This window comes from Haliotis rufescens, unplaced genomic scaffold, assembly GCF_023055435.1.
Source record: "Haliotis rufescens isolate VD_foot unplaced genomic scaffold, xgHalRufe1.0.p SCAF_7, whole genome shotgun sequence".
Classification (NCBI taxonomy): domain Eukaryota; kingdom Metazoa; phylum Mollusca; class Gastropoda; order Lepetellida; family Haliotidae; genus Haliotis; species Haliotis rufescens.
The window spans coordinates 33,102,568-33,118,126 of NW_025964361.1; the positions used below are offsets into that span (position 1 = coordinate 33,102,568).

At 41.6% G+C, this 15,559-nt stretch overlaps 1 protein-coding gene across 3 annotated transcripts in view; it reads right to left on the reverse strand.

Moving 5' to 3' along the window:
• The window catches only part of LOC124146014 (glutamate receptor 1-like), a 36,589-nt gene that overhangs the window by 6,355 nt on the left and 14,675 nt on the right, over window positions 1–15,559 (reverse strand). For 2 of the 3 annotated variants that reach the window (XR_007218979.1, XM_046516029.2), the window contains exons 3-11: window positions 14,177–14,422; window positions 12,473–12,660; window positions 9,304–9,357; window positions 7,465–7,680; window positions 6,759–6,863; window positions 5,794–5,880; window positions 3,148–3,276; window positions 1,896–2,078; window positions 124–953 (exon numbers count right to left, since the gene is read on the reverse strand). Coding sequence is in view for 2 of the 3 variants with exons in the window: in XM_046516029.2 (XP_046371985.1) it covers window positions 124–953; window positions 1,896–2,078; window positions 3,148–3,276; window positions 5,794–5,880; window positions 6,759–6,863; window positions 7,465–7,680; window positions 9,304–9,357; window positions 12,473–12,660; window positions 14,177–14,422 (2,038 nt within the window). In the remaining variant the exon portion in view is untranslated. The remainder of the gene's footprint in view (window positions 1–123; window positions 954–1,895; window positions 2,079–3,147; window positions 3,277–5,793; window positions 5,881–6,758; window positions 6,864–7,464; window positions 7,681–9,303; window positions 9,358–12,472; window positions 12,661–14,176; window positions 14,423–15,559) is intronic. The other variant, XM_046516030.2, reaches the window with a different exon arrangement.

Below are 15,559 nucleotides of genomic sequence, written 5' to 3' on the forward strand. Positions count from 1 at the left end.
TATTTCTCCCAGTAAAGTCAGGAGAAATATTTTTAATTCACTAAATTCACCGAACTCCCCACCACCTTCCCCAGTCCTCGAAGAATATGAGATGATCAGCACCTAATAACACACAATACTTACTTTCGTTCAATGCCGTACATGACACCCTCATCAATGAGTCGAAGTATCGCCAAGGTAATAGCTTCACCAAACTGCGCATTCTTCGTGTATGCTATCCCATACCCTTTCAGATCAAACGGGTGGCCGATCTGCATCAGGTTACAGTCTCCAGATATCTCATGGGTTATTGTAGGTGAATCCCATATGAACGCATACCGACCAGAGTTGACCCTTTCAAATCCATCTTCGACTCTTCTGACAATCGACTGTGGGCGTAGCGCGGACATATGTGCCCACATTTTCTGATAATCCGTCATTTTAGTATGTCTAAAGAAGTACTCAATTTGGCTACCGTCCACGGTACCGTATTCATAATAGTCTTGGTTTGCTAAATCAGCAGCTGAGTTGATACCAACATTGGAATTGGTAATTGTCAGAAAGGCTGCCAGATTGGCTGTGTACAAGGATATCAGGATGAGACAGAAGAACCACCACGCACTGGCCACAATACGACTTGAGATTGCATGAGGAGCTCCGACTAAGCTTCCCCTCAACAACGTGCCCCAGATGTACCAGAAGCTTTCCCTCAGGTTGTAGGTGTACTTCTGTTGTCGGTCAGAGTTAACCCTACTGACGCTGAAGAGCACCAAGCTGACGATGAGGAAGGAGAAGAAGATGGCGATCCACACCTGATCAGTGAAAGGGGACAGGAACTGGAATACTTTCAGACCTGTCTCATCTGGTTTCTTTATTACGACGGTAGTCCCTTTCGTCATGAACGGCTTTGTGAAATCAACAACTTCTGATCTAGACGGCGTGACTTGGAACGGAGCAAGAGCCACGTCAGCTTCCTGAAATTACAATAGGGTATTGCTTATTGCGGTCATTATATCAATTAAGAATACATGTGAACTGTTTAATAATGGTGGATCAAGATTAACCTCAAATAGTCCGGAATCGTGCTGTTTTGTCTAGTCAAGAAGTATATTCATTACTAAGTCATAATCTCATTTTAAAGATTTATTTAAGAAGGATGTTTCCAGAATAACTTAAAACAAATATTAACATTATTACCGAATGTTACGTGTACAATATAAAATAAACATCAATTGCCTTATCGCACACGGTCGGTACTTCAGTGAGAGCAGAACATGCTCACAGCGAGCACCTGGTGTCATGTCTGTAACTTAACAGTGATGAATAATGTAGCTGTTTTGAGGTCTCTTCAATAGTATTTTCCTCTTTTCTTTTTCAGCGATGCAAAAATTATTATATGGATGTTTTATAAGTAGGGGTATTTATTTTCGAATCTTTGTCGCCCAGTGGTTAAAGCATTCGCTCGTCACTCCGAAGGCCCGGGTTCGATTCCTCACATGTGTAAAACATGTGAAGCTCATTTCTGGTGACACAGGCCGTTATATTGCTGGAATATTGCTAAAAGCTGCATACAAATAAAGAAGAAACCTGGATAGAAGTGACAAATTCATAAACCTTCACTCGAAACACACACGAGATGCTGAAGGTGACTGACAACATAAGAGTCAGTGAGTATGGTTTTATCAATATTCCAGCAATATCAAAGTTGGAGAAACCAGAAATGTGAGGAATCGAACCCGTGCCTTCGGCGTGACCAGCGAACGCTTTAACCACTAGGCTACCCCACCGCCCTCACAACATAAAAGATATGAAAAGACGTAACTACTGTACAGTTATTTGACCTCGTTACAAGTTTCCGTTGCTCTATGGCTAACAATTGCCGATGCGAGTCACGAACCGACGTAGATGTTGCTTACATCGTCTAAGAGTTGTCTGACCATGCCTGTCCAGCCATACGGCTTCTTGCTGCCAAACTTTCCATCAGGTACCAAGGAAACGTTGTACTCAAACTGGAGTAGTTTACTGACTTCTTTAATGATGTCAATCAGATGCCCCTCAAAGTCCCCGGTGTCTCGGTTCCGTTGTACAAACGGCGGCTCCTTAAATAATTAAAAACTCTTTATAGAAAACTTGTATATCGTATTTCGTTATATTCTTAGAGATTCTAAACTCAGAAAACCACGCTACCAATTCATTACCTTCGTTATAACACAATAACCGTTCATCGGTGGAGCAGGACACTCTTACCGTTTTCGAGAACACCTGATATCATCACTGATTTTAAGTGATCCATTCATATAATTTTCATCACTATTTTGCCTTTCACTCCCAAATTGAATGGAAACGGTTTCACCAGAAAAGTGATACTGACAATTTCTGTCATTCAGGTTTTGAATTTACCGAGGAGGGGACCCGTGAAGATCCGGGGCAGAATAGGTCTTCAGCAACCCATGCTTGCCGTAAAAGGAGTGAGTGAGTGAGTATAGTTTTACGCCGCTTTGAGCAATATTCCAGCAATATCACGGCGGGGGACACCAGAAATGGGCTTCACACATTGTACCCATGTCGGGAATCGAACCCGGGTCTTCGGCGTGACGAGCGAACGCTTTAACCACTAGGCTACCCGACCACCCTGCCGTAAAAGGAGACTATGCTTGTCGTAAGAGGCGACTAACGGGAACGGGTGGTCAGGCTCGCTGACTTGGTTGATGCATGTCATCGTATCCCAATTGCGTGGATCGATGCTCATGATATTAATCACTGGATTGTCTGGTCCAGATACGATTTTTTACAGACCGCCGTCATATAGCTGGAATATTGCTGAGTGCGGCATTAAACAACAAACCAAAAACCAAAACCAAGTGGGAAATGGTTTGTACAACACAGGGAATAGTTATTCGATGGTGATGTATTTAACACGGGTATCATAGCTGTGGTTTGGACCTTAAGTTTGCCGTGTTTTCGCGACAATTTTCTACCTAGAAACTCTTGATCACGTTTGTAATTATTTTATCAAATCCATATTTCAAGTGTATGGGTTTTTTTGTCCGGCAGTTAGGTTATTTTGAGGGTATTGGAACAGCTGGGAATTGAAGCATGAACTATCTCTAAAGTATGAAGCATACCAATATCCCTACCGAAGGTTGAGTAGTATAAAATCAGACTGACTATTTTGGTAGATATTCTGAGTTTTCGTGGAGGGAAGACGTTGCCCTCGAGTCTGACGCTCTTGCTGTAGGACTTGGAGGTGGCCACCCGGTCCTTCAACTTGTCGTGGATGTTTGTCCACATTCCAGTCTGTCAATGGAACAAATGTTTGTCTCAACTAGTTTTCAAAAGTAAAATCACTTTAAAAAGATGATTAGACTTCTTTGAATGCTATCAACATTGTTATTAAATAAATTAGAACTGATGTTTGCAGAAACAGAAGTCAAAGTCAGCAGAAACAAGTATGAACACACGACAGATTTAAATGTGTACTGTAACAGTATTTGTTCTCAGGACATGCAATTTGATATAATAGTTATGGAAGCATACTGTTTTCTATCACATCGTCATTACTGACCTGGAATGACAATGGTATTGGGCATCTGAAAAACTCGCTTTGGAAATGCCAATATATATCTAAGGGCCTATCTAAGTACAACTACCAAGTAATCATCATTGGCAGCGCATGTAACGAAATCATGCCAACAGCAGGTTTCAAGAAATAGTATGGTACTATACGTAGGCACACGCACGCACGCACACACACACGCACGCACGCACGCACACACACACGCACGCACGCACGCACACACACACACACACGCACGCACGCACACACACACACACGCACGCACGTAGACACATACACATATGTGTGTGTGTATCACACTCACAGTGAAACTCAAACACACCATCTCACACACACTTACACAAACGCTGACATTCACAAGCGCGCGCATGCACACACACGCACGCACGCACGCACGCACGCACACGCACACACACACACAGTCAGGGCTGGTGCAAGAAGGTAATGCAACTGTGGTAGATGGCAGCCAATGTATAAGCAGTCTTCTACTGACATTCACCTAAGGGTCTAAAGGACATGCAAGTTATGCATGATCTTGGGTGAAGAAGTCAAGACATTGGCATAAGTATACACACCAATCATGTCGTAATGGAAATTTCCGATTACGTAAGAATTATGCATATTCATTCATATATATAAAATAGTCCGTCGACAGAAAGCCTATAGTGCATCTACACTACAACTACGATACCTCTAAGATAAACAGTAAAAGAAAACTTTCACAACACTTATGTCTTAACCACGATTATTGTTGTAGGTGCAAGTGTACAAAGCACATCAGGATAATTACTTACAGAGAAATATAGTCACTGAGCATTTTAATAAAATGATGTCAGTTAATATTATAGAAAATAATGAATAAGAGCATATCGGGCAGAGTATTAGTTTGGTTGCTCTTATTCACCATTGATCTTGTTTTTACACATATTTGATGATATATCTAGTCTAAACATACTAAAATATGATAGTAAGCAGGTATGAATGAGTTATACACGACTCAACACCATGCATATAACGAGTATTGGGTGTTATAACATGTCAATACTGCATACCTTGGTGAGAACTAACACATCCGCTCTATTCGTGTACATGCATAATGCTATTATCTTAATGCTATATGCCTTATGCTCGGAAGAGGTACGTTACAGATGGCGTCCAGGAGGAAAATGAGAAGGGTTAACAGAGACAGAAAAACAAACAATAGAAGAAGTAGAGCGGTAAGGAATCACTCCATACTCCACATCTCCAGGGCTCGCATTGCGGTACACCTACACTTACCCCTAGATCCTTTCCCGTGGGTTTCGCGATCTCAAATTACCCGCTCTTGATTTTCATTAGCCAATTTGATTTGTTACCAGACTCAGTGTAACGGATCAATCAGAATGCGACTTACAAACCAGCCTCAAAGTTGGGTTGTGATATGGCGGCCATTCCCATTGATTAATATAGAGTTTGCAAGAAATTCAACAATGAAAAACTGACCGAGACTCAAAAGAAAGCCCTCAAACATATTTTTTATAGGAGAGGATGTCTTCATGTCCGCTTCCCTTATCCATATCCTTTTCCCACATCTCGCCGTTTGATTGGTCGGTAAAAATTTCATGAACATCAAGGGCGGGTCATTTGAGATCGCGAGAACCACGTGAATGTATGCAGGGGTTAGTGTGGGTTTACCGAAATGCGAGCCTCGGGGATACAGAGGTGGTAATCACTCGTGTTTACAATACATTGTAGTATGTTCAAATTTCCCGGTTTTATAAAATAACAACCTTTCTTTGTGTAGGCATACGCAAAATTATATTAATAACATAAATTTAACACACCTGTTGTATTTTATTGATTTTGTCTTTTTATTTGAATACCATTCGTTAGCGGAATAATGATATACAATATCATAAAGTATCAAAGAGAGTGATTCATCAATATGATACATTTCTTTGAAATTTTAACCAAATATATATTTGATTTTTTTGCTGAAGAGGATTCAAAAGATTAGCTTCATAAAATTAAACAATCAAAAGAATCACTTTGTACATGAATCTGCCGTACTTGATACAAGTCAAGGTATACAACAGAAAGAAGGGTCTGACTGAGGGTAAAGTGGGTCCATTCTTCGTGATATGAGGCTTCAGGGCGTTCTATAAACTATAGCAAACACTTCTACTGGCCGCGTCCACACCAGTGGAGGACAAAGCTTACATATGATGACAAGCAGATTACATCGGAGCTCTAGTTACCCCTTGTGGATCAAATGTGATTTTCCTCTCTCTGCCGTCCTTAGTTTCGTAAAGGTGGGTATCATAAAAATGTCCCTCCTGCGGGTCCTTTAGCAAAACACTTGAATATTATATCTTTAAGTGGCATTTATAGAAACTTAAGTATCAACGAAAACACAGTTGACCTATGGATGTCAACTTCTCTATTCATTCAAAGCGACCTTTAGGTAAAGATTTGTTGGGTTGTTTAACGACGCACTCAGCAATATTCCAGCTAGATGACGGCAGTCTGTAAGTAATCGAGTCTGGACCAGACAACCCAGTGATTGACATCATGGTCACCTAGTCTGACCACCCGATCCGATTAGTTGCATCTTACGACAAGCATAGGTTGCTGAAGACCAATTCTAACTCGGATCTTAAGGGGGTCGGTACAGTTGTATCTTTATAGAGCAAGCGATATTACCGTGTCTACCCAGTTCGGGATCACATGCTTGATAAAGGTACTAGCATCCTTACCAAAAGGTCGTTTTGAAAATATAAAGAAGTTGAACTTCATAAATCGACTCTGTTTTACTTGAATGTTAGAAGCAGTCACTTGCCAGAATCTCTGACCGCTGTAGAACATATATTCACCATACATTCTTCAAAACCAGTGTCCTCTCGTGATACAATTTCAAAAAGAAATGCTTAAGGATTTTAAAAATCAGAAATGTAATTACAAATAAAACAAAGACGATGAGTAAAACTAAATCTACAAACACTTCAAATACAACTAAAACATAGCAACGTACAAAAATAGTCTCTGTTCTACAACTTTTTGAAAGTAATAATATATGTATTTCTAATACACTTAAGGAACTTATGCTATTCTAAGCTACACAATGTCTAGAAAACTATGTAAGTAAAAAAAAGGTAAATATATTTGTGAATATGATAGTATACACCGTGAAATAAAACTGGTCTGATTATTAAAAGAGAATCACCTGGTTAGTTTTAAAGGCTTGTAAAGTCATTAATTGAAGATATTTCTCTGACCGTCTCCCTCGCCCATTGAATTCCAAATATCCTGTACAGCCGTGAACTCGTCGCTGAAATAGATTTGATGGTACTGAGTGGTTAACCATTTGAGCAGTACATCGGTTATATCATGTTATAAAACGAATAGGAGTGTGTGCTGCAATATGTTTGGTTAGAAAACGTGATTAAATGGGATTCGAAAGCCATGAAAGCTCATGGACTACTTCTCTTGAAAAGCCTAGTGATTAAAGAGTTCGCACGTCGCGCCGAAGACCCGGGTTCGATTCCCGACATGGGACCAATGTGTGAAGCCCATTTCTGGTGTCCCCCGCCGTGATATTGCTGGAATATTGCTAAAAGCGGCGTAAAACCATACTCACTCACTCTCTCAATAAGTATCTTATTTTTCTCAATCCCAATTAGCAAAACGAGCCTTTCGGTTTGGCACAGCTCTTTGTGTAGCGGCACTAAGATCTGATTTTAATGAGATTGCCATATGACAAAAATGGGTGCCTCTTATCAAACTTTACCTTGGTAAAGAGTAGACTTTTTTAATACTTCCTAAACACCGAACTGTCTCATCAACAAACCATGGATCTTCTTTTCTCTCTGTACCCACCGAGCACAGAGTCAGGGAAGCAACACCTGTCTACCGACGGAAGGATACCTTACCTCATTGATTCTTTTCCTGACGCCGCCGGAACTGTTCTGGAACACTTCCCAGTAGCTGTAGCAGTACTGGATGCCGTCATTCAGTATGGCCCTCCTCAGGTTGATGTTGTCCATCCCCAGGCTGCAGGCACTGGAGTTCATGTCCATCATCATCCGCAGGATGGTCAGGTTGGCCTTGGAGTCTACGAAGTCCGCCATGTCGTACTCCTCCAACCCCTGCAGTCAATGAGTGAGTGAGTGAGTGAATGAGTGAGTGGGTGGATGGGTGGGTGTTTGGAGTGAGTGAGTGAGTGGTGAGTGAGTGGAAGGGTGAGTGAGTGAGTGAGTGAGTGAGTGAGTGGAAGAGTGTGCGAGTGAGTGAGTGGAAGGTTGGGTGAGTGAGTGAGTGAGTGAGTGAGTGAGTGAGTGGATGAGTGAGAAGGCGGTTTGGTGGGTTCATTGGACAGGTGAGTGGGCGTGTTGGTGAGTTTCTTAGGGAGTGTTTGGGTGAGTGAATGGGTGAGAGAGTGTGTTGGTGGGTGAGTGGGTGTACGGGTGGATGGTTGGTGGTGGTTTCATCGCTAATTTGCCTTTTATGCCCAATGGAATCTGTTTCGAGGGATATTCGAAACTGCTGATTCTCTGACGTTTTACAAAGCAAGAACACAACTCTCCTGGCATTAAGTGCGTATCAATTACTTTTATTGTCACGGGGAAACGAATACAATATTCCTTAGGCGTGTTTGAAATAATAACACCAGTATCACCTGTCTCATTTTTCAGTTTATTTCAAGTTCTTCGTGCTTTCTTGACATTAGTGTTTTTTTTCAAAAATGACGTCATTTACAGTGTATATCAGCTTACCATGAGACTGGAATCTAATAAACATGTCAAAATTGAGACCTTATAAAATTAAGCCTTAAGTCATAAATAGGCATACTTGTATTTGTGTATTACTTGCAAAAATACACGCGAAACATCTGTTTCTTTCCGAAACACTGCTGACGACGATATACACACTAGGTGTTACATATGATGTTTGTTTAAACTGTATAAATAATATCGTTATGCCCAAATATGTTTGACAAATTTGTTTATAAATATAACTTTGTGTTCATGACTTACTTGTGTATATATCAACTCGTTCTCGTCGCTTAAAGGCAGAAATAAATGCCGATAATTTTAACTCGCTCAGTCACATAGGACGTATGTTTGTTGTTCCCCGCCGCAGCAATATTCCAGCTATTTGAAGGAGGCATGTAAATAATTTAGACTGGACCAGTCAGTCCAGTGATTGAAAATATAACCATTACGTCACCTGACGACCACCATAGGTTGCTAGGGACCATTCTAACCCGGAATCCACACGTAGTGTCTATATGCTCTTAGCTCTGTTTGTGGTAAATAGCTTTAGGTTTACAAAGAAAACTGTTTTAGCGGGGTAAACAGTTTCTTACTATTTAATCTAATAAAATCTGAGATTAGTTTCAATTATATACCATATTGGCAACCTATTATTAGCGACCTATGAAGTTGAGATGAGTTGAAATGGGGTTTAACGTCGCGTTCAAGATTGTTGTATTACCGTGCTGGCCCACGAAGATACCATGCAGCAGTTATAACATGAATACCCTACTGGGACACTTTATACTGACTCCAGTCCTGGTTTTATTTCTTTAATGCTGAGTGTCAGGCAGGGTAACAACAAGTACCATCATTTAACGTCTTTCGATATGACGCGACCAGGGGATTCACTCTCTGAGCAGACGCTCTATCCACTAGACCACGGAGGCGATCTTTAACCTATGACACATCTCAGTTTTGATAATATATCTATAACACTAGTCAGCCCATACGTACCATGTTCACAAGCAGCCATTTGTTCGGTGAGGAAAACATGCTCAGCGTCAGCCCCTGAAATATAACATGACATCTCCTATGAATAAATGTTGAAATGCGAACATGTAATAAACAACCGCATTATAGTCACGAGTATCAGAAAACACTTTCTAATATGAACATATTATACGTCTGAAATATTAACCAAAGAGCTGTCAAATTAAAGTTGTTGTTTCATGATTAACGTCCTTAGCCAGGCCAGGATCCGCAGAACACGGGTTCGAATCGCAAATTTGTCTCAATTACGATCTGTCAGCAATCGCGATTATTACAATATTACAGCAATGAATCACGGCGTCATCTTGTCAGCAATATTACTGTTATATCACGACAGCCTTCAGTCAGTAGTATATAGTACAGCTATATCACGACAACCTCCAGTCAGTATCATTAATCCCCGTGAAGATCCGGGGTAGAATAGGTCTTCAGCAACCCATGCTTGCCGTAAAAGGCGACTGTGCTTGTCGTAAGAGGCGACTAACGGGATCGGGTGGTCAGGCTCGCTGACTTGGTTGATGCATGTCATCATATCCCAATCGCGCATATCGATGCTCATGAAGTCAATCACTTGGCTGTCTGGTCCAGAATAGATTATTTACAGACCGCCGTCATATAGCTTTTATAATGCCGGGTGCGGCGTTAAACAACAACAAACAAACAAACAGCAACAATACGGCTATGCCGCGACAGCCTCCAGTCAGTGATCTACATTACGAACAACACGTGGTGCAAGGAGAGCTATCATAACGGGAGTCATAGAGGTAAACACTCGGAGTTCTCCAGATAGCAGAACAACAAAAACCGGTCTTTCCTGAACAGAAATATATTTTAATGTGGCTCATGCAGTCACTTCATGTAAATGTATACGGATTTCTCATCAGTGACAATGCAATGCTTTAAATCATGTTTGTATTGACACTGTTGTAATCCGTTTTTGTAGTGCGATATTGTCGAGCATTATGCAACATAACGTATTGTGTATGGCTTATGTGCATGTAGGTGAATTTCATTAATACATTATGTATTGAATGATCGCCGTATAATACGTTACTATTGCCGTATTAAGCAGCTCTCACACTTTGCCGGTTAGGTTAGGACTCGGGAAGAGACTACATATATATACAAGTAGCATACGAGTACACTACGAGTGTGTTACGAGGCCCATAGGAGTTCAATGGGAGTCCAAAAGGAGTCCAAAAGGAGCCCAAAAGAAGTCTAATAGGAGTCTATTAAGAGTTTCATACGAGCATAACGATCTCGAAACGAGCTGTACGAGTTCGGTACGACTTTGGTACGACTTTGGTACGAGGTGGCTACGAGGTGGCTAGGAGCTGCTAAATGATTCGGCGGGAATTTGTCACATGATTTAACATGGAGGCTCGTACAGCTCGTATTAGACTCGGCCAAATCGACAATGAATTTTGCAGACGATCCTCATACGAGTTCTGTACGAGCATCACGAGGTCGCTACGAGGGTGCTACGAGTAGGGCGAGTGTGTTACGAGTTTGTTACGCGTTTGTTAGGAGTTGGCTGGCGGCCCGAGTGTTTTGAGGTTCCAAAACTCTCGTAGATCAGTACGAGGTATCCCGAGTTACCCCGAGTTTAGTACGACCTCGCTACTTGCTCCATACGAGTACCCCCGAGTCAGCTCGGGTCAGTACTCGGCAAAGTGTGAGAGCCCTTTCAATAGCATTTGCTACTCAAAAGATGTTAAGGAACACCCGGATCTGTTATATTAGTTACTCGGCCACAATGATTGTATATCAAACTGTGCTAGGAAATTGGAAATTTACCAAAACATCACTGATCAATAAATATCATGTTATTTACATGTAAGGTAAGATATATGACATATCTATCGCCAGTGCCTGATGGAGAAAGACGTATCCCATTAGTGAAACCAACGAGCACTATTTCAACGACCTGAATAAAATAGCTCTCTATCTGTATTGTTCTGACCTGAAGTAGATCTATATCTGTATTGTTCTGACCTGAAGTAGCTCTCTATCTGTATTATTCTGACCTGAAGTAGCTCTCTGTCCGTATTGTTCTGACCTGAAGTAGCTCTCTGTCCGTATTGTTCTTACCTGAAGTAGCTCTCTGTCCGTATTGTCCTGACCTGAAGCAGTTCTCTGTCCGTATTATTCTGACCTGAAGCAGTTCTCTGTCCGTATTATTCTGACCTGAAGTAGCTCTCTATCTGTTTTGTTCTGACCTGAAGTAGCTCTCTGTCCGTAATATTCTCACCTGGCGTAGCTTTCTGTCCGTATTGTTCTGACCTGAAGCAGTTCTCTGTCCGTATTATTCTGACCTGAAGTAGCTCTCTCTCCGTATTGTTCTGACCTGAAGTAGCACTCTGTCCGTATTGTTCTGACCTGAAGTAGCTCTCTGTCCGTAATATTCTCACCTGGCGTAGCTTTCTGTCCGTATTGTTCTGACCTGAAGCAGTTCTCTGTCCGTATTCTTCTGACCTGAAGTAGCTCTCTGTCCGTATTGTTCTGACCTGAAGTAGCTCTCTGTCCGTATTGTTCTGACCTGAAGTAGCTCTCTGTCCGTATTGTTCTGACCTGAAGCAGTTCTCTGTCCGTAATGTTCTCACCTGGCGCAGCATTCTCTGTCCGTATTGTTCTGACCTGAAGTAGCTCTCTGTCCGTAATGTTCTCACCTGGCGCAGCATTCTCTGTCCGTATTGTCCTGACCTGAAGTAGCTCTCTGTCCGTAATATTCTCACCTGGCGTAGCATTCTCTGTCCGTAATATTCTCACCTGGCGTAACATTTTCTGTCCGTAATATTCTCACCTGGCGTAGCATTCTCTGTCCGTATTGTTCTCGCCTGGCGTAGCATTCTCTGTCCTTATTGTTCTCACCTGGCGTAGCATTCTCTGTCCTTATTGTTCTCACCTGGCGTAGCATTCTCTGTCCGTATTGTTCTCACCTGGCGTAGAACTCTGTCCGTATTGTTCTCACCTGGCGTAGCATTCTCTGTCCGTATTGTTCTCACCTGGCGTAGAACTCTGTCCGTATTGTTCTCACCTGGCGTAGAACTCTGTCCGTATTGTTCTCACCTGGCGTAGAACTCTGTCCGTATTGTTCTCACCTGGCGTAGAACTCTGTCCGTATTGTTCTCACCTGGCGTAGAACTCTGTCCGTATTGTTCTTGGAACAGATGACGATGAAGGTGAAGGTGTACGAGTCTCTCATCTTCTTCAGCTCCTGTCGCAGCTCCAAATCCGACTCAGCCGATGTTGGGTCCGTCACCCTGAACGACCGAACTTCCACCTCCCACTTCCTCATAACCCTCTCCAGAATTACCGCACCTGCACCGACAGTTGGAAATAAAGAAATCAAAATAAAAAAAATAATCAGTCCAAATTACTACAGTAACTATAGTATAACCGAAATAGGTTCCACTGGGCGTGAAAGGAATAACCCTGGTCCAAATTATATGAATGGATCACTGAACATTAGTGATGACACCAGGTGTTCGCGAAAAGGGTAAGCATGGACCAGCACCCGACACACACACAATTTGCATTAAAAAGTAAGTGATTGTTGCCTGGCGCCGCACAGGAGTACCCATGCCATACAGCGACGGCCTGTGAACAGGCTCATCAGGAGATGACACATGCGCCCGGTCTTGAAATAAAGTTTGGCTACTTACACCCCACTTTTGGTTCATTGCCATTGGATACCTTCAGTTCAGTGAAGAAAAAATAATGCTGATCATTATTTTTCAATATCCAAAATCATCAAAAGGCACCAGTTCACCACTAGACTGATCTGTATAACAAGTTTCTTCTAGAAATATTCAACGGTTTTGGAGATCTGCTCCCGAAATGAGCACTTCCCTTATCTTCAGTTACGTCCATCATGTCGTCATTAAAACATAATAACTTTGAAAAAATCTCAAATCATCAAACGGCACAAGTTCATCACTATGACCGATCTGTATAGCAAGTTTCATCAAGAAATATTCAACGGTTTTGGAGTTCGGCTCCGGAAACGGAAAACGGATTTTCAAACCGGGGGAACAACAAACCATACAATCAAGTGATGGACCAGAAAATAGCGCTTATACTACCTTTTTTGAAACTAAAAATGATATGTTCATTTTCGATTACATCTTCGATCCCTGTTTCTGCAAAAATCAATGCGTGTGAAGACTTTTGTAAAAACTTCTTAATAGGTGGTGCTGTGACACTCGTACATGTTGTTGTGCCGATCTACACGGCTGAAAAAAATGCTGTAGGGCGTTAAGAAAGTTTCACTCCAAAACATGCAGCTTTAACAAAGATCAACAGCGTCACTACTGATGTAGTCCCGAAGCAACTTCCGCAACATCTACACACATGTATGAGATAACATGTGAAGTCTTTAAAAGGTATTTGGAAGTTTAAAGATGATAAACACATAACGCTTTTTGATGGAGAACAACTTCTTTTATTCTTTGTAACGACGTGACTATTCGCCTGTTGAGGGGGCAAGAAGTATCTCTGAAACGTCGTCACAAATAACATAAGAAGTGTCATGGTTTCATTAGATAACGTAAAAACAATATTCTGTCATTTATATCGCTCGGGGATCATGTCTTCTAAACCTCAGCAGTCTGACCTTAATTTGTTCATTCATTAATCCCAATATATGCACACTCAATATATCCATCGTTCAATAAATTAACATAGTCAAAATAATGTATTGATTATTCCTCAAGCCTATGCAATGTATTCATGATTAATCTATTCACCTAATCATGTTCACAAATAAAAAAAACAAATATTCAATGGGGACAACGTACAATAGGATTTTTTATAAATATACAAATTGACGTCCTACCTTCGTATGAGTCGTGAATGACGGTGATCTTGTCAAAGGCGTAGTAGTCGGCGAGGTCGAGCACGGCCCTTGAGAAGACCCTGGCGTCGTGGAAGAACTGGTACATGAACTTGGTGTCTGCCTGGTCCTCGGGGGTCAAGGACATGACGTAGTAGTTGATCTTCAATTGTTTCGTCACGGCGACGTACACGCTGTTGTAGTCGCCCATGATGGCGTCAACGGACGTGTCCAGCAGTTCTTGGTGAGCTTCAATGACGAACAGATACATAAGTGTAGTTTACATCTAATCATTCATAAGATGCGTTTAACGGTGTAAACTCATGTAATAAGAGTAATCCTTATTTGATGGATTGATATACGTTATCAAATTACGGTTTGAGTGATTTGGGTTTATTGTCTTTTTCAAGTATTTCAGTTAAATCACGTTGTGTCAGCCTAATAAGAGAGAAAGCCTAACGTTGTCAGGTCTTAGACGTTTATTAATTTGGTGAAACCTACGAGCATGTGTATGGTGCTTATAAACAAAAAACACATATCACGGCGAATCTGGGATTCGAACCCGCGATCATGGGTGTTTGGGGCGCTGAAGGGACGCAACTCTGCATTGCAAATTGCGGCGCCTTTGGTGACTGCGCCACACGTGCCCCCATTCACTATTAAATACGAAATTTCTATTCTATGTGGTTTCATGTTCCCCTCTATAGCCACAGTATGAGATTCCGCGATGCTACCGCTTTCTTACCTTACTCAGGGTCAATATACAAAACATACCAGAGATGTATCTGGGGGTTTGACGAATAATTTAAAAGCTGAATTGTTCACTATTTATTAACTGCTGCGTGATTCATAGACGAAAAGTGTGTTATGCTGATTTATTCATAATATTATATACCATCATATACGACACACAATATGTTCCAGAGCACACGGGGTTTTCATATGACTGTAGTTCATCTGCCGTTGCTTGACAGACTAAAAGAAGTTAAAGGACGCCAATTTTTCATATGACTATAGTTAATCTGTCATGGCCAGTCATATGAAAAAATCGGGTGTTCTTTAACTTCTTTTGAGTAGTATAGTTTGAGATATGTCATTGACCAGACATAGTCATTTATTGCTGTAGCGTAAGATGTATAACCGCACATGTATGTCGGTATCACAAATGTATTGAAATGATGTTATAAATATATACATAGTCTGGGTGCCCCAGTCGTCTAAGGCGCCGCGATTCACTGTGAAGAGTTGCGTCCCTTGAGTACGCCAGAAACCTATGATTGTGGGTTCGAATCCCGGTTCGCCCCGATTATGTTTCTAGGTTTGTCAGCACCATACCCTTTCTCGTGGGTTTCACCGAAGTGGTAAACGTCTGAGACCAGCATCACT